Genomic DNA, 25,802 nt, shown 5'->3' on the forward strand with positions numbered 1-25,802 from the left:
AAGTTACTACATTTGTGACATCCTGTTCTCTCCAACTGTAATTCAACAGATGTTCATTGGGAAGCTTCCCCATGCCAGGCACCTTTTAGAGTTGCAGGCGTTGCAGAGATAAGTGAGGTAGAGCCCTTCACCTCAAAGAACGTAGATTTTGGTAGAAGGAGTTGAACACAAATACAGAAATAACTGCAATTCAAGGCAGCCAACTCAAACCATGGGTGTGAAGAAAGGACTAAATCAGCAAAAAAAAAAAAACCCCACACACACATGACTTCCCTGGTGGCGCAGTGGTTGGGAGTCCGTCTGCCGATGCAGGGGACACGGGCTCGTGCCCCAGGCCGGGAGGATCCCACATGCCGCAGAGCGGCTGGGCCCGTGAGCCATGGCCGCTGAGCCTGCGCGTCTGGAGCCTGTGCTCCGCAACGGGACAGGCCACAGCAGTGAGAGGCCCGCGTACCACAAAAAAAGCAAACAAAAAAACCACAGACAACAGACAGAGAATAAAGAAAAAGTAAAGAATGTGAAAGGCTCACTGTTCTTTATTCCTAACCCTGTTTGTCTTCTCAGAGTTTTGAACTTCTAATGTGCTGTGTAGAACAATGTCTTGAGAAAAAACACGGGCCAAATTAGCATAAGTCAGAAGTGTGGAAAAAGTAATTCTTGTAAGCCCAACTATAGTCATTACTCAAAAGAAAGTCAAAAATTAGAAAATGTAGACACCCAAAGGGCAGGTAATTAAGGTTTCAAAAGTTAGAATGGGTGTTATATATACAATATGGATTAAAGTATTAACTGCATTGTTTGTTAAATGAGGAAAAGTGAATGCATTTTCATTTTACGTCTTTCAGGTAAACTCTGTATGCGGTTCTGTGGCATTTGCTGATAATAAGAATTTGCCTCTTTCAAAATTATATTCAGTCATGGACGCTAATGATGACCCCGATGAAGATCATCTTACAAGTTATGATGTTCAGCTCAGTATTCAAGAATCCATTGAAGCCAGCAAGACTGTGTTTTATCCTGAAAGGTAACATTCAAATTGACTATCCTCACCCAAACTTTTTCATGGCCTTCATTTTGTTGTAAAATGAAATGAATGACATTTCCTGAGGCCTCCTCCAGGAAAATGCTTCCCTTTCTTTTCTGGCGAGGAATTAAATACCGTACAGGAGCTCCTGTGCACAGGTTTAGCTATTTGATCTTCTACACATCCCCATCTCCTGTGGAATATGGAGATTACCTAGATGGGAAATTCCCAGTTGACTTTGGTTGTATATGATTGCCTATTTCCTAAATTCCTGTGGAATCAAACAGGACAATAAATAATGTGAACCAATTTGCAAGCACTGTTTATACGACTAACGTATAGCTAAGTATACAGAATCTGTTCTGCTACTGACTCAGGCACCCTTTATAAGAAATGGTGCACCTTTAAAATACGAAGAATAATGCTAACTCACCTAGCCTCTAAGTTTAACGAATGGGAAAAGAGTTGAACGATTTCATTATATACGACAAAGTAATATATAAACCAGAGCCTATTTAATTATCTACTATTCAAGTGACAGCAGTTAACAAATTTCACATAAAATTGGTGCTTTGTGTTGGCAAGAGTTATAGAGTCTAAAATTGCCAAAGTAAATTTTTGTCTTGAATAGCATACATTATACTTCTGACAAAAACAAACTTTAGTTTACCTTTACATTCTATTATAGTATTTAGAATCCTGTATTCTGAAATTCTGAAGTGCTTTTGAAAAGGTTCAGTGCTATAAAATTATTGCTTTTGAGCTTTTAAAAAATGGACATATTACATTTACATTTCTGGTCTCGTTCATTTTTCCCTCATCTGCAACAGATTTTAAAACTTCAGAGTTCCCAGGAAGGCATTCGCAGTCCTAGAATACCAGTGGATGCTTCTGCTTTAATAGAATTAAATCAATTTCTTATGAAATACCTTGTTGCCTCTGAATAAACACACACACCAGAGAACTTCCTTGAGGGCTGACAATGACCTGCTGGGCCAGTGATTGGGAGTTTGTTCGGTAAATGCTCAGCCTATTTTTCACTTGTGGATCAGTTGCTTAAAGACTCTAACATGCAGCGTAGAGCATATACTCCCAAGTGAGCAATCATTCATTAGCAATTCTTAAGTTCAAAGCAACAAACCTTTATTGAGCATAGTGTTTTTAAAGTTGGGAGAAGCCTTAGAGATGTTCCTATTTAATCCCCTCATTCTACCAATGTAGGAACCACCACCCAGAGAGGTTACTGGCCTCCCCAGGATCACAAAACCACAAAACCTGAACCCAGCTCTTCTGACTCTGACTCCAGTTGTTTACCCCTTTTTCATTGCCTACAACTAATTTCAGAGAGGATGTTATAATCTTCTGTTTCTCCATCGTCACTAGTGTTCTTAGGTCCAATGTATCATAAATACACTCTGTATCTGACTTTTAGACATTTATGTTTTTAGAGTAGATAAATCAGTTGTGTGCATTTCTTTTAGATCTTGATTATTAAAAGTATGTGCAAAAACTAAATAAATGTTTTGGTTCCTTGAAGTATACCATGAATACAAATATGGCTTGTTTTTCTTTCCCTGTAGATTTGTACCACTAAGTGATCAAAAGAGAAAGCTGGTGGAAGCCATAAAGCAAGGTAAGTGGGTGTATCACCTACAGTAGATTCTACTTGGCCAAGAGATTTGTTATCAGCCCATGTGTTTATTTTAGGTCACATTCTTGAGCTCCAGGAGTATGTGAAATATAAATATGCATTGGAGGAGGCTGATGAAAAAGGATGGTTTCCATTGCACGAAGCTGTTGTTCAACCCATTCGACAAATACTTGAGGTTGTCCTGGATGGTAAGAGAACATAAAATCCCCTTGACCAAACTGAAGCCATAATGTAGATGTTATGGAGTAATCCCAATGAACATAACAAGCGAAAAGAAACATTAGAATAAAAGATGATTTGCAGTTTGGAAAAGGCAGTACTCATGCTTTAAACTGAGTACAAAGATCAGTACATTTTGTGGGGTTCAGGGCTCACCCTTTGCATCCTCCTAAATGTATGGCACAGGTTGGTGGGAAGATGTTGGTGATTATCACTTAAAAGTTTGTCTGCAGCATGAATTAATTTATTTAAAATAAAGCTTTTTGCTTTTAGAAGTCAGTTTTAAATTTTCGTCTTGAATTGTCTCTTGAGTTAGTGGTATCCAAAAGAGTATTATTTAGTACAACAAGTAGTACTTACAATATCTATCCTTATATTACGTTAATTTTTTCATAATGCAAACATTAATAATTATTGCGGTAAGCCTACCTAGGGTTAAATATTCATAATAATTCTGATGTTCTAACATAGCATTTTTCACATCTCAGCATCTTATAAAACAATTTGAAAGTGTTCTACTTTTCAACCTTCAATGTTGCTCCCTGATTCTGCTGTAGGAGATAATGATAGCTACTGGATAATTAACTATCCAGCTAGCCAGCCAGCTAAAAAAATGTTAAAAACAGATAATTAGACAGGTAGACAGATAGTCAGACAGACAGAAATAGATGATGTTAAGCATGGTATTTCTTTTCTGACATATTCTGACTGGATACATTTATTCAAATACTTCTCATTCCCACATTCACAGACTTCATTTGATAAAAAGCAATTTCAGATGCAGTTTAAATAATAATACAAAGGATTGGGGATTTGTTTTACAATTTATTCAGAAATGAGAATTCACAACCCTTTATCATTTTTTTAAAAAGGCACCTTGAGACATAGATGTTGGTTTGCTAGATGTCAACTTGATTAGCAAGACCACGCTCATCTACTTCTACTCACTGTCATTTGCTAGACTTTAATCATATCTCCTTTTAGTCTCCCCTTTTTCATCAGTTGACTTTGTTCAATCTACTGTAGATAATATTGCATCATTCTGATCTATATGATATCCTTTAAGTAAAGATTTTTAACTTTACACAATGCTTTCATATCTCAGCATCCTATAAGACGCTCTGGGAGTTCAAGACCTCTGATGGAGAAACACCCTTGACTTTGGCAGTCAAAGCTGGTCTGGTGGAAAATGTAAGAACTTTACTAGAGAAAGGAGTGTGCCCAAACACCAAAAATGACAAAGGAGAGACACCCCTTCTGCTTGGTAAATGACCTTTCTTTCCAGAACTTTTATAATTTGAGATAAATAACATTTAATAAGTATTTATTGGAAACCACTGTGTATTGATTGGCTAAAGTTGTGTGACCTCATCTCCTTCCATTCCCTGAGGTCTTCCCCTAACCCCCATCTCACCTGTCCTATGATTTTGTTTTTCTATCCCACAAAGAGGTCAAATGTGAAAGCTCTTTCAGCAACAATTAATCAGGAGGGATCCGAATGAGGAGTTTTATGAGGCCAGGAGTGCCAATTCTAAAGGAATATTCTCTAACTGGGGTCCAGCTATAAGGAAGGCTGCATGTGTGATCTGTAGCCTGAATAAAGAAGCAGAAAGGGAATTCCAAAGAGAGGCGTCAGGTCCACAGCAGGACAAGGAAGAAGAACTGAAAGGCAGGAGATCCAGCAGATTCTGAGCACACAGGTGCAGCCCTGGGCACCACTAGGGGGTTGCCACTGTGACACGACACAAGAATGCTTGTAAGCCTGAAGGTGTCGATTATCTATCAGCTTCTTCTCAGGCTTGTGTATCCTGCTGCTTGCTGACAGATAAGAATTAGCAGGTCTGTTTGTAGAAGTAGAGAGAGATGAGATTAACTACAAATGACTAAAGATAACCTTTCCTTCTCTTAGGGACATAGGTGTGGAGTAAGAGTTTCCTTCTCTTAGGGACATAGATGTGGAGTAAGAGTTTCGGCTTTGGCACCTGAGATCCTTGGATTTATTTTGCCCCCCATTTTATTGAGATATAATTGACATATAACATGGTATTAGTTTAAGGTATACAACATGATTTGATATATGTCTATATCACGAAATGATTACTACAAAAGCTTAGTTAACATACTTCACTTCACATAGTTACACATTGTTTTTTCTTGTGTTGAGAACTTTTCCTTTTTTAATTTATTTATTTTATTTATTTTATTTTTGGCTGCGTTGGGTCTTCGTCGCTGCTCACGGGCTTTCTCTAGTTGCAGCGAGCGGGGGCTGCTCTTCGTTGCGGTACGCAGGCTTCTCATTGCGGTGGCTTCTCTTGCTGTGGAGCACAGGCTCTAGGCGCGTGGGCTTCAGTAGATGTGGTGCTCGGGCTCAGAAGTTGTGGCTTGCAAGCTCTAGAGCACAGGCTCAGTAGTTGTGGTGCACGGGCTTAGTTGCTCCGTGACATGTGGGATCTTCCAGGACCAGGGCTCGAACCCGTGTCCCCAGCGTTGACAGGTGAATTCTTAACCACTGTGCCACCAGGGAAACCCCAAGAACTTTTAAGATCTACTCTCTTAGCAACTTTCCAATATACAATACAGTATTGTTATGTGAATGTTAATTCTAGCTGTGAGATTGCAGTCATGGACCGCAGTTTCCTCCAGTATAAAATGGAAATACAACACCACCATGCAGAATTGTTATAAAAAATTAGAGAAAAATATAAATATGTAAAACTCTTGCCACATGGTAGATGCTCAGGAGAAGAGAGACGTTATGAAATAGTGTAGGCGTGGCAGGAAGAGAGGGAGAAGCCTTGAGATTATGCACCAGAAGTCACAGAGGAAGCAAATACAGCATCACGAGCTGTGGGTAAAGCGAGAAAACAATACCACAGCTCCTGTCCACACTAAAAATCACTAAAATTTTTATTTATTTATTTTTTTGCGGTACGCGGGCCTCTCACTGTTGTGGCCTCTCCCGTTGCGGAGCATAGGCTCTGGACACGCAGGCTCAGTGGCCATGGCTCACGGGCCCAGCCGCTCCGCAGCATGTGGGATCTTCCTGGACCGGGGCACAAACCCATGTCCCCTGCATCGGCAGGCAGACTCTCAACCACTGTGCCACCAGGGAAGCCCTAAAAATCACTAAAATTTTTAAAACAACCTGAATATCAGTAACAACCCGAATATCAGTAACAGAAAACTTAGACAAGTTGAACATCAGTAAAGTATTTACATTTGACAACATTAACTCAACAACATCAGTGCAACCAACGTTTACTGAAAAGTCCCAGTAAGCCAGCAGGTGCTGGACAGCATGGATAGAAAGATGAATGTTATGATCGTCTTCCTCTCAAACAATCTAGCAGGAGAGCCTAGATATGATTGAAATAGAGTATTAGTGTATTAATTAATTATTAATAGTATTAATACATGCTATAACAAAGGTGTATATTCAACGTAAATTGGGGAAATAAGAAAGCAGTGGATCTGTGAAGCTTCCAAAGAGAAAGTTGCTCTTGAGTTGTGACTCGGGGGGATGTAAAGGGGATCGTTGGCAGACAGGGGAGGGAAAATCTAGGCAAGCCTTCGCCCCTGGACAAAATTGTTACATGAACAGTGTCACCACAGCGTGGGCGCATTCTGATCTGATTCCTTACTTACTCTTGCCCCGTGTCAGAGCTTTCAGCCTTCCCCAATTCAGATTAAGTTGGACAAACTTATTATTACAGTTAGGGTAGAGGTAAAGCTTCCATAACAAAACAAACAAACACAGACACACAACACAAACTAACAGCAATGACTTCAAAAGTAAGAAGTTCATTCCTCTCTCACACAACATTTCAGAAGTGAGTGGCCTAGGGCTGGCAGGGTGGATATGCCTCCTTTACACAAGACTTTCAGATGTTACCTTTTCCAGCCAGCAGGGGGGAGGAAAGAGGCAGCCTTGGGAAAGCATGTTGGCCTCTAAGAAGATGACCTAGACATTGTACACAGCACTTCTGTTCATACCATGTTGTTCAGATTTTGTCACATAGCCACACTTAGGTGCCAGGGAAGCCGGGATATTTAGTCTCTACCTGGATAGACTGTGAACAGCTAAAACTTGGGAGCTTCTCTTGCTCAAGGAAAAGGGGAAACACAAGTACTGAGGAAGAGATGATTTTTCTCTGCATACATGTTACCAGCCTTTATGTCACAGTAACATGGTGCTTTTCATAAATGAACAGAACTGTTTTCCCAAGCAGGGACAGATAATAAATGGAATATCACCTCTGGTTGTTTCACCACTATTAGTGTGATCTATTATTTTTGTAAAGGCATATACCATGGAGTATTTGCATGTATTTGTTGGTGTTTCTACAGTCTTTGATTTCTGCAAAAAAGATACACTTTTCCAGAGTTTGTATACTATCTCACTTTGCAAATATACAATTATTCTCTACATGCTATTCTCAATCCACTCATGTTCTTAAGGGACAACTAAGTCATGATTATCACTCATTTGTTTTCTTTGGGCTTCATTTAAATTTTTCTTTACTGCCCACAACAGAGCATTAAGTATTTATATGCATTTCAAAGTCTCCATTGTTGATCTCTCTACTCTAGCAATAACTAAAGTATGGGAAAGGGACTTGATCGTTGAGTTATCAGAGTCAAAACAGAATTAACATTTGGAAATAATATTTTTAAAAACCACTGGTAACATCAAAGGTAAAACCAAAGTCTCATGAAGGAAATATTATGGAGGTGTTCACTTACGTCCCTATCATCCACATTTCTGGAGAATAGGGACTCTCCTTGGGTTACCTTCTTCAGGACATTCGTTGTGGGATCTATGTCAAGTCTTTTTAAGTTCATAGGAAAATGGATCATCCATGGCACTTTCTCAGTTTTTTCTTGAATTTTGGGGCTACTTTTGGCTACTCACAGCCCATTAACATATAAAGGAGAGATAAGAGAAAAAAGTGCTCTTTTAAAAAAAAATTTTGATGCGCAATGCCATTTTTATTTGTCTTAACCTGTCACCATTATCTTTGTCTTTATTTATGGAATACTCCTTAGATGGAAAAAAAAAATCACTTTTGGTCCCTTCAGGGCCCTTTTTCCCCATCAGCCACCTGGCCCTTACTTATGGTACTTAGATGTATTACAGTCATGATGGCCTCTCCCGTCGCGGAGCACAGGCTCCAGACGCGCAGGCTCAGCGGCCATGGCTCACGGGCCCAGCCGCTCCGCGGCATGTGGGATCTTCCCGGACCGGGGCACGAACCCGTGTCCCCTGCATCGGCAGGCAGACTCTCAACCACTGCGCCACCAGGGAAGCCCCGAAATTTTTTTTAAAAAAGAAAAGTGCCAGCAGAGTATAAAGTGTTCAATACTGCCTGTAACCAATGCAAAATTCTCTAATTCCCTAACTCTTCAACTGAGGCTTGTTTCCTCTAAGCATATAAAGATACATATATGTGAAATATGTTTTTTACTTCATATATTATTTAATTTGTATTTTGCTTAGCTACATTACACAAGTTCTGTACCTTGTTAGTTTTCATTATTTTAGCCAATTACTTGTTAAGAATGTCTTCATGGGTTAGCTTGGGAGGGGTTCCCCATGATTTTGATTATTATTTCTATGAGAAATAAAATGTATTCTTAGTTCCAAAACTTAAACTGCAAGCAAAGTTTTAATTATTTTAAGTTGAATATGGCTTATATACGCTGTTATTTTCTTGACAAAAGACTAATATCTCTAATCAACATGTTCCCTGAGTCAGACAAAAGGAAAACAGATCATGAGGGAGGAGGTTCATTATTTTAATACATTTTTTCTAAGTAGAAAAAATGGAATAGGAGCAAGAAGATAAACGAGGACACATTATCTCTTAGTTTGTTTAACTTATTGATGTTTGCAAGAGCACCAGCCAGGATGAGGTAATTCACTGTAATTAGAGCTGCCAGTGGCAGGTGGATGATTCAGAGAAAGGCATTTGTCAGCAGACTCTGCTTCAGACAGTAAGCAGAAGAAAAACTGAAATTTCACTGCCTGATGGCTTGCCTGCCTCCAAATGAAATAGGCCAAGTTTGTCTTCATCCTCCTTTTATGCCTTTTGGAGCCCTTTCCCTTGCCTTGGCCTCAGAGCCTTTCTGGATTCTGCCTCCTAGCTGCCCGGGATGTTCTATGTGGCCCTACATGTCCTCCTGCCTTTCCCAGCAAAGGCCCAGACTCTGAGTCTCTCTTCAAACAGAAGACAGTGTAGGTTTCTTCCCCAGGCTGTAAATTCCACGAGGGAGAACTACGTCTGTCTTTTTCCTGTTGTCCACAGTGCCTAACTCAGTGCCTTTCATATAGCCAGTGCGTATTAACTGCATGAAAGGATGAATGAACGAATGAATGAGTGTTAGAGAGTGGCACTCGTCCTGCTCTGTTTCTTACTAAGATTTTACCTGACTGATAAGAGGAAAATGCATTACCTCTTTGAGAAGTATTTATATCTAAACTGGGACAATCCATTAACAATCCGAAGGGGGGAAAAACTTTTAACAGTGTAATTTCAGCTATTAGAAAAAAACAGAGAGGGAGAGAGACATCCGATTTAGTGAACCTTGGAAAACGTAGTACATTAGCTGTCACTTACTTCACCTATAAAAAAGAACAACTGACCTATCTGGATTCTAAACATTCCTATTGCTAACCTCTCATAAGAGTATGGGAAAGAGAAGTTTATTTAATATTTACTGCTGGATTTGGTGGGGAAAAAACTCATTCTAGAGGGAGAAAAATTTGATAAACATTATTTACACATGTGGCTCCATGATCCCAGAAGTGATGAAATTATAGTAATAATAATGGTTATCATTTATTGAGCTCCTAGTATATACTAAGCATTTTACATACATACATTATTTAACTTATACAAAGGTTGATGTTATTTTCATTTTGTTGATGAAGCAACAGAAGTTTAGAAAGAGTACACACAGCTTCCTTACTGATAGGCATCCTGTTTTCCATGAAACTCTTACCCATCCTCAGGTCTGTCTTAAAGAAAAGGCAGTATCATCTTGCACGCTAACACTTCACAGTAGAAATTTGGTATGAGAAATAGAAGGGGTGTGAAAAATACAAGAAAAGAAATCACTAATATCTCTTTTGATATTAAACCTGGTCATTAGTTTAATGCCATGTAAGGTATTCATGTTATAAGCCTACCATTGACTATTCTTTCTAAAATCATCTTCAAGCTGTGAAAATGGGCTCCTATGACATGGTGTCTGCCCTGCTTAAACACCACACCAGCCTTGACCAGCCCTGTGTCAAGCAATGGTCAGCAATGCATGAAGCAGCCAAACAAGGCCACAAAGATATAATAGCTCTACTACTAAACCACAGAGGCAATGTCCACCTAAGAGACGGATTTGGAGTCACCCCGTTAGGTGTTGCGGCCGAGTACGGTCACTGTGATGTGTTGGAACACCTGATCCACAAAGGTACGTAGAAAAGGAATTGCATGTTGCTGACTTTTCTCCTGCCTCTTGGATCTCCTTTTCTCCACTTCTCACTGGCTCCTCTTCCTCTCCTGAACGTATCTGGGCATCAAGCTTTTGTCCCATCCCTCGATAGCCCCCTCAATAGACCCTTATTGCGCAACTCACTTGAACCCTACGCACGGGGACCTACCAATCTGAGTGCCTGGCCCTGACTGCTCCCAGTTTTCACATAGATGGCTCACCAAGGTCTCACACTCATCTTCTCCTAAATTGAATTCCTCTTCTTTCACACTTTTAATAATTTCTCTCAGCCAAGACTGAGAGCTTAGATGTATCTCTGATTCCCCCATCACCTTCTGTTTCAAATATGGTCAGTTTCCATGTGCTACAGCAACCCTCTCTCTCACCAGTTCTCACCTTGGCAGACCCTCTCGTCTGCATCCTCCCATCTTCCCTGGACCAGTGTAATTGGTTCCTAACCACTTTCCTGGTTTCCAGTCTCTCCATCTGCGAATCCATACTGTATACTACAACTCAGCTCCTCTCCCTAAAGGTCAGCTACAGTAGAATAAACGATTCAGAAAATCCTCAGTGGCTCCCCACTGCCCACTGAATCATGCTCAGGTCCCCACTGCACCATCCTGAATTGTTTTTCCAGGTTTATCTCTCACTACTCCTAATATGTATCCTGCACTCCAGTTAAATAGCCTAGCAATATTCCCAAACATACTTTGCATTCATTCTTTCTGGGTTTGGGTCAGGTCCTCGCCCTCATCTGGAATACCCTCCAACACAATTCAAAGTTAGTGTCTTGAGACACCTCCTCCCTGAAGACTAATTCTTCCCAACAGAGTGTGATGTTGTCCTCCTTTGAAACCTCCAAGTGCTTTATGCAACAACGGAACCGGGAATTAATATTCCGACTTCTTAAACTGGTTTCTGCCACCTACCTGTTGTCTGACTCTTGCCTAGTTACTTAAGCACCTGGGTCTCAGTTTCCTCATCTGTAAATAAAGGCTAGGACAACATTATCCTCTGTGGGGAAAAGACTAACATTTTTGAGGCACCCCTCAAATGCAACTTCCTTTAATTATCAAATCAGCCCTATGAAATAAGCTGTATTACTCTAGTTTACAGATGAGGAGTTGGAAGTTCATAGAAGTAAATAGCTTGCCCCAAACTCTCACAGTCAGCAACAAAACCACAATGCAAACAGACCACTTTCCCCTACATCAAGCCTTCTGGTCCTGATGTCACTTGAATATTATACAGTTTGTGTTCTTTGATGATATTTTGTCTCATTTCCCCTCAGAGCCACTTAAGAGAGTCAGATTTATTTATCTTAGCATCTTCTGCTGGGTCACACATGGTGTTTGCACACAGAAGACAGTTGATAAATATTTTTTTAAATCGAGTGTTAACTGCTGCCTTTAAAAGTCTAACTGTACCTTTTTGGGGGAGACTTTGTTTATCGTGGAAATTGACTCGAGTTCTCAGATGTTCTTATGACAGAAAGATTTTCTAATAGAATGAAACACGCTGCATGATTGTTTATTGAAAAGACTGAGAACACAGGTGTTCTTAATTCTATACTTTTAAGTCCTAACCAGAAAGGAAAACCACAGGCTATTTTTAAGATTATCTTGACAGTCTGTCCAGCTATCACTATGCCGCATGTTTTATACTGCCAGGAGGGGATGTGTTTGCTTTGGCGGATGATGGGGCATCAGTGTTGTTTGAGGCAGCAGGAGGGGGCAATCCTGACTGCATCTCCCTCCTGCTGGAATATGGAGGAAGTGGAAACATACCTAACAAAGCAGGGCATCTTCCTATACACCGAGCTGCCTACGAGGGACATTATCTGTGAGTAATAAATCATAGCATGATCATTTCAAGTGGAAAAACACAAGCTTGTATATATGGTATAATCCCAAATCTATCTATACACCTCCCAAAATCCAAAAAGAAAAAGGCAAAATGTTCACAAGTTTTGTATATCTATATATTTGTTTGATTTTTCCCATTCTTTTTGTATTCTTTTACTTTAAAAAACTTCCACATTGAATTTATACTACTTTTAAAAATGAAAAGATATTTTCTTTTAGAAGAAGGTAAGTTATAAGTGAGAATTCTGCACAAGCCGCCCAAATGTGCCTTTTTGGTTTTTTTAATACGTTTAACAGATGGCTACAGGTTTCTAAAAATTTTGCCCTTGGCCAAGGGTTAAAATTTGTGTTACTCTAATCTTTATCAACACCAACAGATATTATAATATAATGTCAAATTTATTCTTGAATAGAAAAGTTTCATTATAAATTTAGGTTTCTTTATTCCCCAAAATAAAAAGGCCAGATATACTTTTAAATCACAAAAATGTGCCACAACCAACATATCAATAGAAATCTATAATCATTATATTAAACCACCCACCATGAAAGGATGGTTTTAGGTAATTAAGTATATTTCATAAGTTCAAAAATTTTGAAATCATTAGGCTTTATCACAATTTCAGTGGTGACATTGGTTAAGTAGCCAATGACACGTAATTGACACTAAGTGACACGTTGTCAAAGTTCATAAATTCACATATGGTCGCTCTGAATTAGGCACAAGAGATCAACTTATCCTTGCCTGTGGCTCTCATACCTCTCTAGTTCATCAGTCAAGTGTGAAATTCACAGCTATTTGTCACAGGTTCTTTGAAACATAAGCTGTGGTTAGTTGTCTCGGTTGAACAGATGTAAGGTTGATGGAACAACAAAGACTCTTCTTGTTGCCAATAATTCAATTTCAAGTAAGCAGACAGGATGTACATGGCCAATATTCAAGCATACATTGCTCAGGAAGCAGTGAAAGGGGAGTAACAAACGAGAATTCAAGAGGCCTAAATTGTAGTCATTGCCCTACATCTATGTGACCTTGGACAAGTCATTTCACTTCTCAAGACTTCATATGGCTCTGCTGGTATTAAAGGGGTTGAACTCAGTGATGCTCAGGGTTACTTCCATCTCTAACTTCCTGTGACTCCATGTTATAATGGTCAAGAGTGTGAAGCATTCTTCTATGGCATCAAATGGACTTACTTTCCTATTATATTTTTTTCGTTACATAGCATTGGTTGATTATAGATATTATGCTGTTCAGAGAAGAACTGAAAGATGGGGAGGGTTCCTGAATAATTACAATTCTAGGACCAAATATATAAGATCCAGTATTTTCCCCAGGAATATTTAGCCTGGGAAGCTAAATCAAAACTAAACTAAATTACACTAAACTGAAAAGTAGTAAGTCAATGGACAAATATTAAATGTTTTTGTGTAAGGTTATCTAGAGAAAATACAGGAAACTAAGTGAATTGCATTCACTTGTCTAGTGAGGAAGCTGGTTTATTTAATTTCTTGATTTTCTTCATGCCGTGTGGATATTTGATTTCTTTTAGTGCACTGAAATATCTTATTCCAGTAACATCCAAACATGCAATCCAGAAAAGTGGGCTAACGCCAATTCACTCAGCAGCAGATGGACAAAATGCACAGTGCCTAGAACTGCTTATTGAAAATGGCTTTGATGTCAATACCCTGCTTGCTGACCACATTTCCAAGAGCTACGATGATGAACGGAAGACTGCTCTCTATTTTGCCGTTTGCAATAATGATATCCACTGCACAGAAGTCCTCCTGGCTGCAGGTGCAGACCCAAACTTAGATCCCCTCAACTGTCTTCTTGTGGCGGTGAGGGCCAATAGTCATGAAATTGTCAGGCTGCTGCTCGCCCATGGAGCTAATGTCAATTGTTATTTCATGCATGTGAATGACACTCATTTCCCCAGTGCCATTCAGTATGCCCTAAATGACGAGGTAATGCTCAGGCTGTTGCTGAATAACGGCTATCAAGTGGAGATGTGCTTTGACTGCATGCACGGGGACATCTTTGGAAATTCGTTTGTATGGTCAGAGATAGAGGAAGAGATACTGCCGGGATGGACGTCTTGTGTCGTAAAAGATAACCCGGTGAGTTACATCCTTCTCTTCTTCATATTGGGTCATCATCCTAACGTTTGCTCATCAGGGATGTTAGAAGAAAAGAAAAATCAACTCCAACTTTTATATTTTTCTTGTTCTTGAGTTTTTGTTTGCAATGATATGGGGAAATAAGCATAAAACTAGGCCAAAAAAAAAGTGTATTTTTCTTGAATTCGAAACCGAATGTTGAAGAATGTGGGAAAATATATCAAAAATTTATGCTTATTTGGTAGAATGTTGGGGCTAGAAGCATGGAAAGAAGCATGATTCTTCCACATCGTGCTGAATACAATCACATCAGAGCCACGCGTGCTTCAGGGCTCCTAGTTTCACAGAAACAAGCAAACCGTTTATTTTTCTTTTTTTGTTCATTACAAGGAGGGAACTTGTATTTCCTGTAAAAAGACAGATAATAATTTTTCAGAACAAAATTGTTTATGTACATAGTGTATTAAAAGTACTACTAAATTAAATTTCATCACTTCTCTCAGTTCTGTGAGTTTATTACAGTTCCTTGGATGAAACACTTGGTAGGCAGAGTTATTCGTGTGTTAATGGATTACATGGATCATATCCCTCTGTGTGCTAAACTGAAATCTGCACTAGAAGTACAGAGAGAATGGCCAGAAATCCGTCAAATACTAGGTAAAAGCAAAAGTTTTTCCTACAAAATTTTTTATGGAGAATGTATATAGGGGATATTTTTTTAACCTCTTTATTGGGGTACAATTGCTTTACAGTGGTGTGTTAGTTTCTGCTTTATAACAAAGTGAATCAGTTATACATATGGGGGATATTTCTTAATGTCATTTTGGATACTTTTTCATAGCTACTTTGTTTTCAGAATTATCTGTTTTTTCAAATCATCCTTAATACTTCCTCTGATAGAAGATACTAATTTTTTGCTTTCCTTGATAATTTCCAACTCTTTAATTGTATAATGAGTAATCCTATTACTATATTATATTCTGACTAGAACTCACTTTTTAAAGGTTAACTGCTATATATCATAAAGTATATAGACTGTAATCTCCATGTGGGCAGGGATCTGTTTTGTTTATTTTTGTATTCTCAAGGCTTAGCATAATGCCTAATAAGCAGTAAATACTCAATAAATATTGAGTAAATGAATGAATGGAATGAATTGGAATTATCCTTTTTGATATGCTCTCTTCTGGGTCTTGATTGGCAAATTCCTACCATCAGAAGTATATATGACAAGCAGGCCATTTTGTATTCTCTAGGTTAAAGTTTACTTATAGTCATAAAAGTGCATCATATTGCAAAAGTTTCAATTAAAGTACATCTAAAATTACTCCAAATTCAAATAGAAACTAAAAAAAAATCATAAGCTGGAAAGGTTTTCTCTGTCAAAATATGGGTTTGGAAAAATGAACTTTCAAAACCTACATGGACATCACTTTATAGAGCTTGAAGAAGCATCATAGAACTTGGCATTACATTTAAATATTCTGGCACTCTTAATACACCTAAATCAAGTTTAAATGTGAAAAACCGTGACAGCCTAGCCTTTAGGATCAGCCAAATTTTATGCAATTTAGTAGATTATATTTTATAGGCAAGAAGATGAAACTGAAACGTTGAGCTGATTCACGTACCATATTTGTTAGGTATAAAGTTCTATAAAAAGAAACGGGCAATATAGTGGTTTTCATCTAAGCACTTTGTTTCCATCAGAGTCTCGTACATTAAAGTATATAATCTGAATTTGGACCATTTTGACTATGGTAGCAAGAGACGTAAATTGGAGGAAGGATGGAGACTTTGATGGGCTAGAAAGAGTGATAGTTCAACTGAATGAAGATTTGGAGGGAAGCTTGGATTTTCCTCACATGGCGCTTCCACTGGAATGAGTTGGACGGTACAAGAGACTTTGTGGCAACTGAAACAGGAACCTTAGAGAATCTGATGAATCATATAGTATCGTGAGCTTAGAAATCGACCTCTGGGGTCAGATAGACCTAGAATGGGATGGAACTCTGGCCTTGCCTAGGTTAGGATGGCTGGGTCATATAGTGCATATGTCATTCAGGGCTGATATTTTCATGGAAACAGCAATAATTTATTGCATCATTTTTGTTTCATTGAGGGGAGGGGAATTTTTTATTTCCTGTAAAAAGACCAAGATAGTCATACTAGTTGTGTAACTTTGAGCAAGTTACTTATCCTTTTTATGAGAAGGTTTTCCCACTGCAAAATGGGGCTAGCATAGTATTCACCTCATAAGGTTGTTGTGGGGATTTAAAGAGATGATGCACGTAAGGTGTTTAGCATAAAGCCTACAGCATTAAAAACACTTATAAATTTAGCTATTTTAAAAACTAAATTATTAGCATTTTATGTTATTTTTATTATGGTAAGGTTACATGAAGTATCTGAAATGTATATGTAAAGGATGTCATGAATCCCCACAACTTGTAGAGTTAAGTGTTATCATTGCTAATTTTTATAAATAAAAAACTAAGGCTAGGGCTTCCCTGGTGGCGCAGTGGTTGAGAGTCCGCCTGCCGATGCAGGGGACACGGGTTGGTGCCCCGGTCCGGGAGAATCTCACATGCTGCGGAGCGGCTGGGCCCATGAGCCATGGCCGCTGAGCCTGCACATCCGGAGCCTGTGCTCCGCAATGGGAGAGGCCACAACAGTGAGAGGCCCGCGTACAGCAAAAATAAATAAATAAATAAAATTATTATAAGAAAAAATAGAAAGAGGAACAGAATAACATCCCCACAGACAACAAAAGCACACCAGAAAAACATGCCCTCAGAACAGATTAAAATTGAAACCCTCTGTTTCAAAACAAGCTAAAAAGCATAAGGAAAATGACACAAGACATGAAAGAACAACACAAGTCAGTATTAGAAAAATTCAGAAATGAGGTAACAGTACTGAGGAAGGAATTAGAAAGAAAAACAAAAAATTAATTTCGAATATAAAGACTGAACTGGAATGAAAACAAGAACTAATAATGCAATAGATAATGACAGGAGAAATAGAAGATGAAATTAAAGAAAATTTGAAAAATAAAGTAGAAATAAAGGGATATATAAAAGGCTTTGAAAGACAGGGACAGTTTTGAAGACAGCTAAAGAAAAAGAAAACCAAATCAAAGGAACAGAACAAATACAAAAATGTATACTGTGAAAAACTTTCTGTAATAAAAAAAGATTTGAAGCTGAACATTACAAATTACTCTACTCTTTGGTCATGTAGGTAAAAAGAACAAGTGACTTATAAGGGAAAATTCAGATTATCTTAAACAATATTACTCTTCTGATGACGTTCTCAAGAATCTCCTAAAAAATAAGCTTCAGACAAACCAAAATAACTAAGGAGATAATGACATAGGACCAGTAACGAGCATTAAACAGAAAACCAAGACTAAGCGCCAGTTAAAAGGGAGAAGATATACAATGGTTATACTGTCAGATAATGTAGATATGACACAACTGTTTTTAATGGGAGAAAAATGGAAAGAGCACACACAAAGACATTTTTAACAGAGCTCAGAAATTATATTGGTTGGTAGCATGATATTGTTATGCTGAGAATGAGAGATGTAGTCAGTATCTAGGATATTCTAATTCTATTATTCTTTGTATCCTTGAGAACCAGCATTGCCAGTGTGGAAGAAAGGGAATACAGATGTAATACGGAAGAGCTTAAAGAAAAATTCTGTAGCTCTGAATTTGAATTGCTACTACTAGTATGAACCCATAAACTATTTTACCTTGAATGCGTGTGTGTCTGTCTGTCTACAGAAGAGTCTTAGAAATAATGACAAGCCCAGTAGCAGTACATATCCCTAGCACCCAGACTGTGGCTTTGAAATAGCATTTCCTGGAAAAAGAAACCAGAGTTTCTTGGAGAAATGGATGATTTCAGGTTTGGGGAAGGAAATATGCAAGATGAGTCAGGTATATCTGGTCATGCCAGATAAACTCTCACAGACTCATGTCCAAAGAATTCAGGAGCCAGCTTGAGGCTCCCACTGGCCAAATATGGGACAATTTAAGCTTTAAAAGGATAATTATTTCAATGAATTGAAACCAATTAAAATATTTAAATATAATATTTAAAAAATTGGTCAGCTCCAAAGGATAAGAAAATCAATTCATCATCTTGAAAATTAATGAAGGAAAAGATGCAAGCATTTATTCCACGTTACCTGTATGATTTGTGCCACCAGTAACCAAAGAATACATGAGCAAACGTATCCTTTTATAAAAGTATTCCAAATAATAAATTAAAAAGAAATGATATAATTAGATATCACCATCTTGCAGCCCTCAGTAAGCTGCTAATACCCCGTAATGTGGTTCTTGGTGCAAGAACACGGCACCAGCTATAGTTTTGCCAAAGAGATCAAACCTCAGTCTGATCAAGCCTCTGGATCCAGCTAATAATCTGCAAGAAATAGAGAAGGCAGTAGGCCACAGAAGTACACCATGAAAATGCAGTCTCAAAATTCAGGCTGTGGGAAATATGGCATTTTGGATATTCAAAGATTAATTGAAAGGAAGAAGGGGATAGAGAGAAGACCCTGCAGATTAAAAAAGCCTTAAAGAACACATCAAATTCAAAAAAATATTGTCAATACTATAGGGTAGGGATAGCACACTGAGATGATGAAGCTCTAAAGGAAGTGATTACTATAAAAATCAGAACAGTAGTTCCTTATAGGGTAGGAAGGAATGAAGTTTGGGATGGATTGTGGAGGGAATTCTGTTATGGCTGGAGAAGTTCTTCTGTTCATGACCTGGGAAATGATTAAAGATGTTCACCCGATAATGATTTATAATAACTTAAGAAACTGTATGTTTGTGCAGTGGCTTTATCTATATTTTATTTTACAATAGACGAGTTAAAATATTTTGGAGATTGTAAAGGAAAAAACCCTAAGGCTTAGATAAATTCATTTCCCAAAGTTATAGACAGAAAATAACAAAGCAAGGATTTGAACTCTTAGGTCTGTCTCACGTCAAAACACAGGCTCTTTCTCCAATACCACTGTGCTTCCTGTCATAGAACAGATTCTGCTTCTAATTGGTAATTCATTGTCCATGTGTTTGTGTTGCAAAAGAATGACCAATTCTTATGACTTTAGAAAAGCAATCCAAGTAAGAATAAGACCAGGAAGTTTTTTTGTTTCAGTCACACGTCATTGCAACTAGAGCTTAAGTCAGTTGATTGCTATGAGTATGGTTAACCACTGGATGTCAGGATTCCTCCAGGTATACGTAGGGCAGAGGCTTTGTAAGGGAAAAAAATAAAATGGTAATTTTTTAAAAACGATGGGTTTATTCTGCCTATTTTGGTAACAATAACTTTGCCTCAATGGTTTTTCAAAAACATTGTTTTAATTTTTTCAAGATAATTTGAATGTTTATAATCTCAAATAGAACAGAAATGTGATCTCTTTGATTACTGAATTGAGTGATCGTTCACATTATTGAATGATTACAATGTACCAAGCACTTTCCTAATACTTTACATGAATTAATTTGTTCGATCTTCAAACGACCCTGTAAGGTAGGGTTATCCACATTTCCCAGGTGAGAATACTGAGACCACAGAGGTTAAATAACTTGTCCAAGATCACACAAATACGAAGTGGCAGAGCCAGGATTTTAATCCAAGCCGACTGAGTCCAGAGCCCACAACTAAGTCCATGTGCAATGCTGCCTTTTCACTAGCTCATGTTACTGGGATAATATATCGGTACTGTAATTATACTATAGATAAAGGTACTAAGAGATAAAGTAAGAGTTGAAAATAAAGGTTAACATCAGCTATTTGAATAACATTAGTAGATTTTTTGGAAAATATAAAATGTTTAGGTATCAGACACTGAAACAAACCTAAGATTGAATAATGGATATATGGAAACATTTGTGTCAGATGTTTCACAGATAACTATTCATCAGAAAGATTGGTAGGAGAGAGCGGAAGTAAAGAAATATATCTTTCAAATACTCAATTCTAAAAAATAAATAGAAGGAGATGTGAGCCTTTGCTTTGTTTAATCAAGTCCATTCATTCATTTAACATATTGTAGTTGAACACCCTGTAGGAGCCAGACTCTCTTTCTGACACAGAGGCAGACTAAACGTCTGCTTCATGGAGCTTACATTCTAGAGGAATGGTCTGGAAGGCTTAATTGCAATTTGAATTTTACTTAAAGTCACCAGTTGCTAACGTGTGCATCCTTGTTTTTTAGAATGACACTATTAATATTATTCTAAAACAGTCTGTATCTTACAGGTTAATCCATTAATATTGTTTTTATTTTTTGCTTGTTTTTCCCATTCACTTTAGAGAATCCCTGCTCCTTAAAGCATTTATGTAGGTTAAGAATTCGAAGACTTATGGGACTCCAGCGACTCTGCCAGCCAGCCTTAATGGAGAAGCTCTCTCTGCCACCAACTATTCAAAGATATATATTATTTAAAGAGTATGATCTCTATGGACAAGAGCTAAAATTGCCATAATTTAAAATAATATTTTTAAATGTGATTTTAAAAATGTGTTTAAATGAGATTCCTTCAGAGAATTTCTTGGAACCATTTTATATCCTTATGTGTATTTAAATCCATTGACAATTTTATAACTGGATTCTGGGTTCTTTTGGGAGCACCATATTTTACATCTCTAAGGACCTTCTACATTGTGATTTTTTAAAGCTAGTCAATATTTTGCATTTGAATTTCTATTGATTGTCTTCACTTGCAGTAAGTCTTCAAACTCTCCTTATCAAGTGACCCCTACAATATCCATGAGCAAGTCTCTCCTATGTTTATAAAACAAAGAACCACTTTCTCAAACCCACATCTCCAGCCAGTTGCTGCCCCATTCTCTCCTTTCTTTTATCGCCACACGGCGTAAAAGAGCTCTTTCCTGTCCGCAGATTCACTCACTGTAATCTGGCTTCTGCTCCTTCCACGGCCCTTCCCAAGGTCCTTAGCAACTTGCTTGTTGCTACTTTCAATGAGCATCCTTCAGTCCTTTCAAGTGATTCCTGCAGCAACTGACTGATTGCCTGCTCCCTCCAGGAAACAGTTCTCCGGATACTTTGCTCTCTTGGCTCTCTTCCCACCTCTCTGGCCTCCTTGTCTCTGGCTTCTTTCTGCATTGCTTATCTCCTGCCAACTCTTTAGTAATACGTCTTAAGTCCCCTTTTTTTATGCTAAGTTCTCTGGGAAATTTCATCCATGTCCATGGTTTCGTTTACTATCTACATGCTGTCGAATGTAAAATTAATATCCGAAGTTCAGCTTTCTCTCACGTGCTTGAGACCTGTGTAGACAATTGGCCTAAGGGACCTTTGAATACAAAGATACCTCAAATGCAGCATGTCCCCAAATGAACTCACTGTCTTCCTCCACAAAAAGGCTCCTTTTCTTACCATCTCTAGCTCAATAGTTAACACAATTATCAATTCAGTTTCCCAAGTCAAAAGCCTGGACATCAACCTTGACCATCTCATTTTCTTTACCCAATAGAACAAATCACCAAGTCCTGGTAAGTTTATTTCATGAAGTCATCTTCTACTCAGTCTCACTAATTCAGCCCAAATACCAGCTATTATCTCCTTTCTTCCTGGGACACTGTAGTGCTACCCAGCTGGTCCTTTTCCCTGCTATCTTGCCTCACCTAACACACATTCTACACATAACATCCCAGAGTAATCTTTTACAAATGTAAGCAAGTTTCACTCCCCTGCTTAAAATCATTCCCATTGCTCTTAGGTAAAGTCCAAAATTCTTCCATGGCCCTTCATGATCTAACTGCCTGCCTTAGCCTTATCTCCTGATATCTCCCTTACCCGTCCTCTTTAACCATGTTAAACACCTTTTAGAAGTTTATTCTTTGAACAGTGATTCCCAGATTTTTCGATTTCATATGTTAGTAGTTTTTAGTAATTTTAAAAATAGGGTCATCTATTTATCACTGTCATTTCGTAAGAGAGGGGCCATTTTAATGCCAGAAAATGGGGCTGCCTTAAACTCAGTTATTATAATTGAATGACTTTAGGGGAATTCCCTGGCAATCCAGTGGTTAGGACTCCGAGCTTCCACTGCAGGGGTCACGGGTTCATTCCCTGGTTGGGGAACTAAGAACTCTGTATGCCGCACAGCACAGCCAAAAAATAAATACATACGTAAATAAAATGTTTTAAAAATCTAAAAAAAACGAATTGAAGGACTTTAGCTTTGAAAAGACTTACAGTTTGGTCTTCATTTTCCCATTGATGAGTGAAAATTTCATTCTGTCCCGACAAGTCTCTGAGGTCTTTTATTTGGGAACCACTGTTATAGAAGAAACCATACTCTCTTGTACCTCAGGGTTTTTGCATGTTCTACTTCTTCTGCCTGGAATCCTTTTTCCATCTCCTTCTTCCCCGCTCCATCCTTTATCCTACAGGTCTCAGTTTAAATGTTCTTTCCTCTAGGGTGGGAGGCCCCAGAACTGCTCTTCTCATGCTGTATTACAGGAGCCTATGTTCCCCATCTGTCTGCCCTACTAGACTGTAAGCTCTATGAGGGCAGATTTGTTTTGCAGTGTTTTCTTAGGGCCAAACACATTCCCTAAGAGCATAGAGAAAGTGCAAAAATTACTTGTTGAATATACTGAAGGAGCGAATGTCATATGAGAGCCAGACAAAAGTAATCAGTGACCTCATGGTAAAATGATAGTTTTGAGTCTCTGAATTGGTTATATAGCTTTATAATGTAATTACTTAGACTCATTCTTCTTAGATTTTTCTTATTTTTATCTTAAGGGTTATTGTATTCTTTCAATAGTAATACCTCGCTGGTTTATGAACTTTTCAAATTGTATTTAGCTCTAGTTATAGGTATGAAAAAAAACTGTATAATTAGAGCTATAGTTTTAACAGCTTTTATTCCCTAAAGAATATATTTTCCTATAGATTAAGCTCTAATGTATTTAAATAGAACTATAATGTTTTGTGTATGGGATTTCATGATTCCTCTGTTGCTCTCCTACTTGTGGCTAAAATACATTGTTACCTATAAATATTGCTCTAAATAAATTTTTAAAATAAGGACGTAAGTGTGCCATAAGATACTTCAGATATTAAATAAACTAAAACTTTGATATTTAACGTATTATTGTATAAATACGTTCAGGATACTTCAGATATTAAATAAACTCTAGTACGCAAAAGTTTGACATTGGCTTTAATGTGTTTTATGTAAATATATTCAAGAAACACTTGAAGGTAAGGATATGAATTCACTGCACAGGCTATGGGTTGAAAGTGGCTCTTTTGGTGTTTGTGAAGCAGGAGAAAAATATATCCTATGAAACTGAGTCAATCACTATATCCAAAATGGATTGGGTCTTTTTCTTATCACATTTTGAAAATTTCTAGCAGTGTTTTTGTTTTGGGGTGGGCTGGATGGTAAGAGAAGTAATTTACAGCTAATTAGGACTCTGTTTCTCCTAGAATATGTCACTTTATCTGGGAGAGGGCAACAGCTGCTCCCCCCCAGTGAGCCTCAGGAGAAGCCAAACATTCTACAGTGGTGCCTGTTTAACCACTATCATGTTTAATCAACATGATAGAGTTTTGATGACATCTTCCCAGGCTGCCAAGATGATCATGGCTGTTTTGGTGACTGTGGATTTTGTTTGTATCATACAGGGTCTCTGGTTGGAAAGAAGCAGATATGGCTTCTCATTTGTGTGTGTTTTGTTTAGTTTTTCAGTAGGCGATCTTTAAATAGTATTTCCATTTCTGACTCACAATAATTTCATAAGCACATTGAAAATAAGTGCCACTTGAAGAATATGGTTTAATCATTTTAGATAATTACAGGACATGTTTCCATGCACAAGATGGCAACGCAGAAGATGTGAAAACAGTTGTGTAAATGTGGTACAGCAAATGTTCATAGATAACACTCCCTTTGATGCAGGTTTTTGAAAAGTCAGTGCATAGGGGTGAGACAACATGGAAACTACCCAAGAAAGGTGGAGTCTTTTATGACGTAGAGAACACACTTAAACCTCGACCTTTTATTAGACGTTCCTACCGAAATTTTAGGTTCAAGTCATATTACTCTTATGTATATAGGCACCTTCCAATCAGAAATTATTTAGAATGCAAAAAAACCTCTAATCTGCTTCAAGTTATTTACGAGACAAAATCAAACACCACATGCATATATCCATACTTTCAGACACACATGTATGCACATATATATATATGACATATCCGCATCTAGTATACATACATACATGCATGCATTATAGTGTGGCATATTACTACAGTCGTATATAATGTAGTAGGTAAGGACATATACTTTGTAGTCAAACAGAACTTTCTGGCCTTAGTTTGAACCAGGCTCCACTAATTATTGGCTGCTTGACTTTGAACGAGACATGATAAGTGTAAAAACACCAAATCCAACACAGAGTAAGTGCATGTGAAACTCAAGCTCTCATTATTATTGTTACATAGTGGCCATGCCAGTGCGAGTTGCAAGCCTCAAGAACCTTGGTCTTATGGCACAAGTCTGAAGACTGTCATGCTTAAATGGGAAAATATGAAAAAATAATAATGTTAGAGATATAGATGGCATCTCACTATCATCTGTAAATACCTTGAGAAAATGCACAGAATGAAAACAGCAGAGAATTGCCCCTAGCGCATAAAACCCCACATCTGCTGTTGCTTAGTAAAGCCCCAATCATCAATCGTTAAAAGGGAAGAAAGGGCTTCTCGGGGGAGAAGATGTGTAGAAGGAACAGACTTATTTGACCTCAATGGCCTGTGTTGTGTAATCTCAGGGAATGCTAAAAATGTCTGGGGATTTGCTGTTTTTGGAAGGAGACAGTCTAGTAATCTGAATCTGGGTACTGGGAACGCCTGAGTTCTAATGTCGTATTGACCAAGGAATTCCACCAGAGGTACTGGATGGGTGCTCATGTTCTGTTGCTTTCAGATTCTAGTAAATGACGGACAGCCATTTCTCTTGCCTTGGAAGTCTTTCATCCCAGGATGTCCCAATGAGATTTAAGATAAAACTTCTTGGAAGCAGCCCATAGTGTTGGATAAGGTAGAAAGTGTGGATGGTGATAGATGTGATACTTACTTGGGGATTGAGTGGGTGTGAGATACCAGTATCCGGTTCTTTCTGTTTGAAGCAAAGTCTGAACTGGCTTCTCAGAGAAACTCTTTTTCATGCTTTGTGGAAGTCAAATAACTAGACGTGACATTTAGTAGTCAACAGTCTATGTTCCTGAATGTTTGAATAGTCCTCACAATCTAGTTACACCAATTGGTTTAATATTGTTTCAATGAAGTGACAATTTTAATCACCTTTGACTGGAGGATGGAAACATTTGCTTAGACTTTAACTCATTGGAAGCC

General features: G+C 38.1%; 1 protein-coding gene across 1 annotated transcript; it reads left to right on the forward strand.

Annotated features, from left to right (window-relative positions):
- The first annotated feature begins 917 nt into the window (after positions 1–917).
- Positions 918–20,892, forward strand: ASB15 (ankyrin repeat and SOCS box containing 15). The gene is made up of 9 exons (XM_060019972.1): positions 918–1,024; positions 2,605–2,657; positions 2,732–2,863; positions 4,000–4,158; positions 10,116–10,361; positions 12,053–12,224; positions 13,801–14,371; positions 14,875–15,028; positions 20,720–20,892. The coding sequence occupies exons 1-9, from the start codon at positions 918–920 to the stop codon at positions 20,890–20,892; spliced, it is 1,767 nt and encodes a 588-aa protein (XP_059875955.1).
- Positions 20,893–25,802: the final 4,910 nt, after the last annotated feature.

Source organism: Delphinus delphis, chromosome 9, assembly GCF_949987515.2.
Source record: "Delphinus delphis chromosome 9, mDelDel1.2, whole genome shotgun sequence".
Lineage (NCBI taxonomy): Eukaryota > Metazoa > Chordata > Mammalia > Artiodactyla > Delphinidae > Delphinus > Delphinus delphis.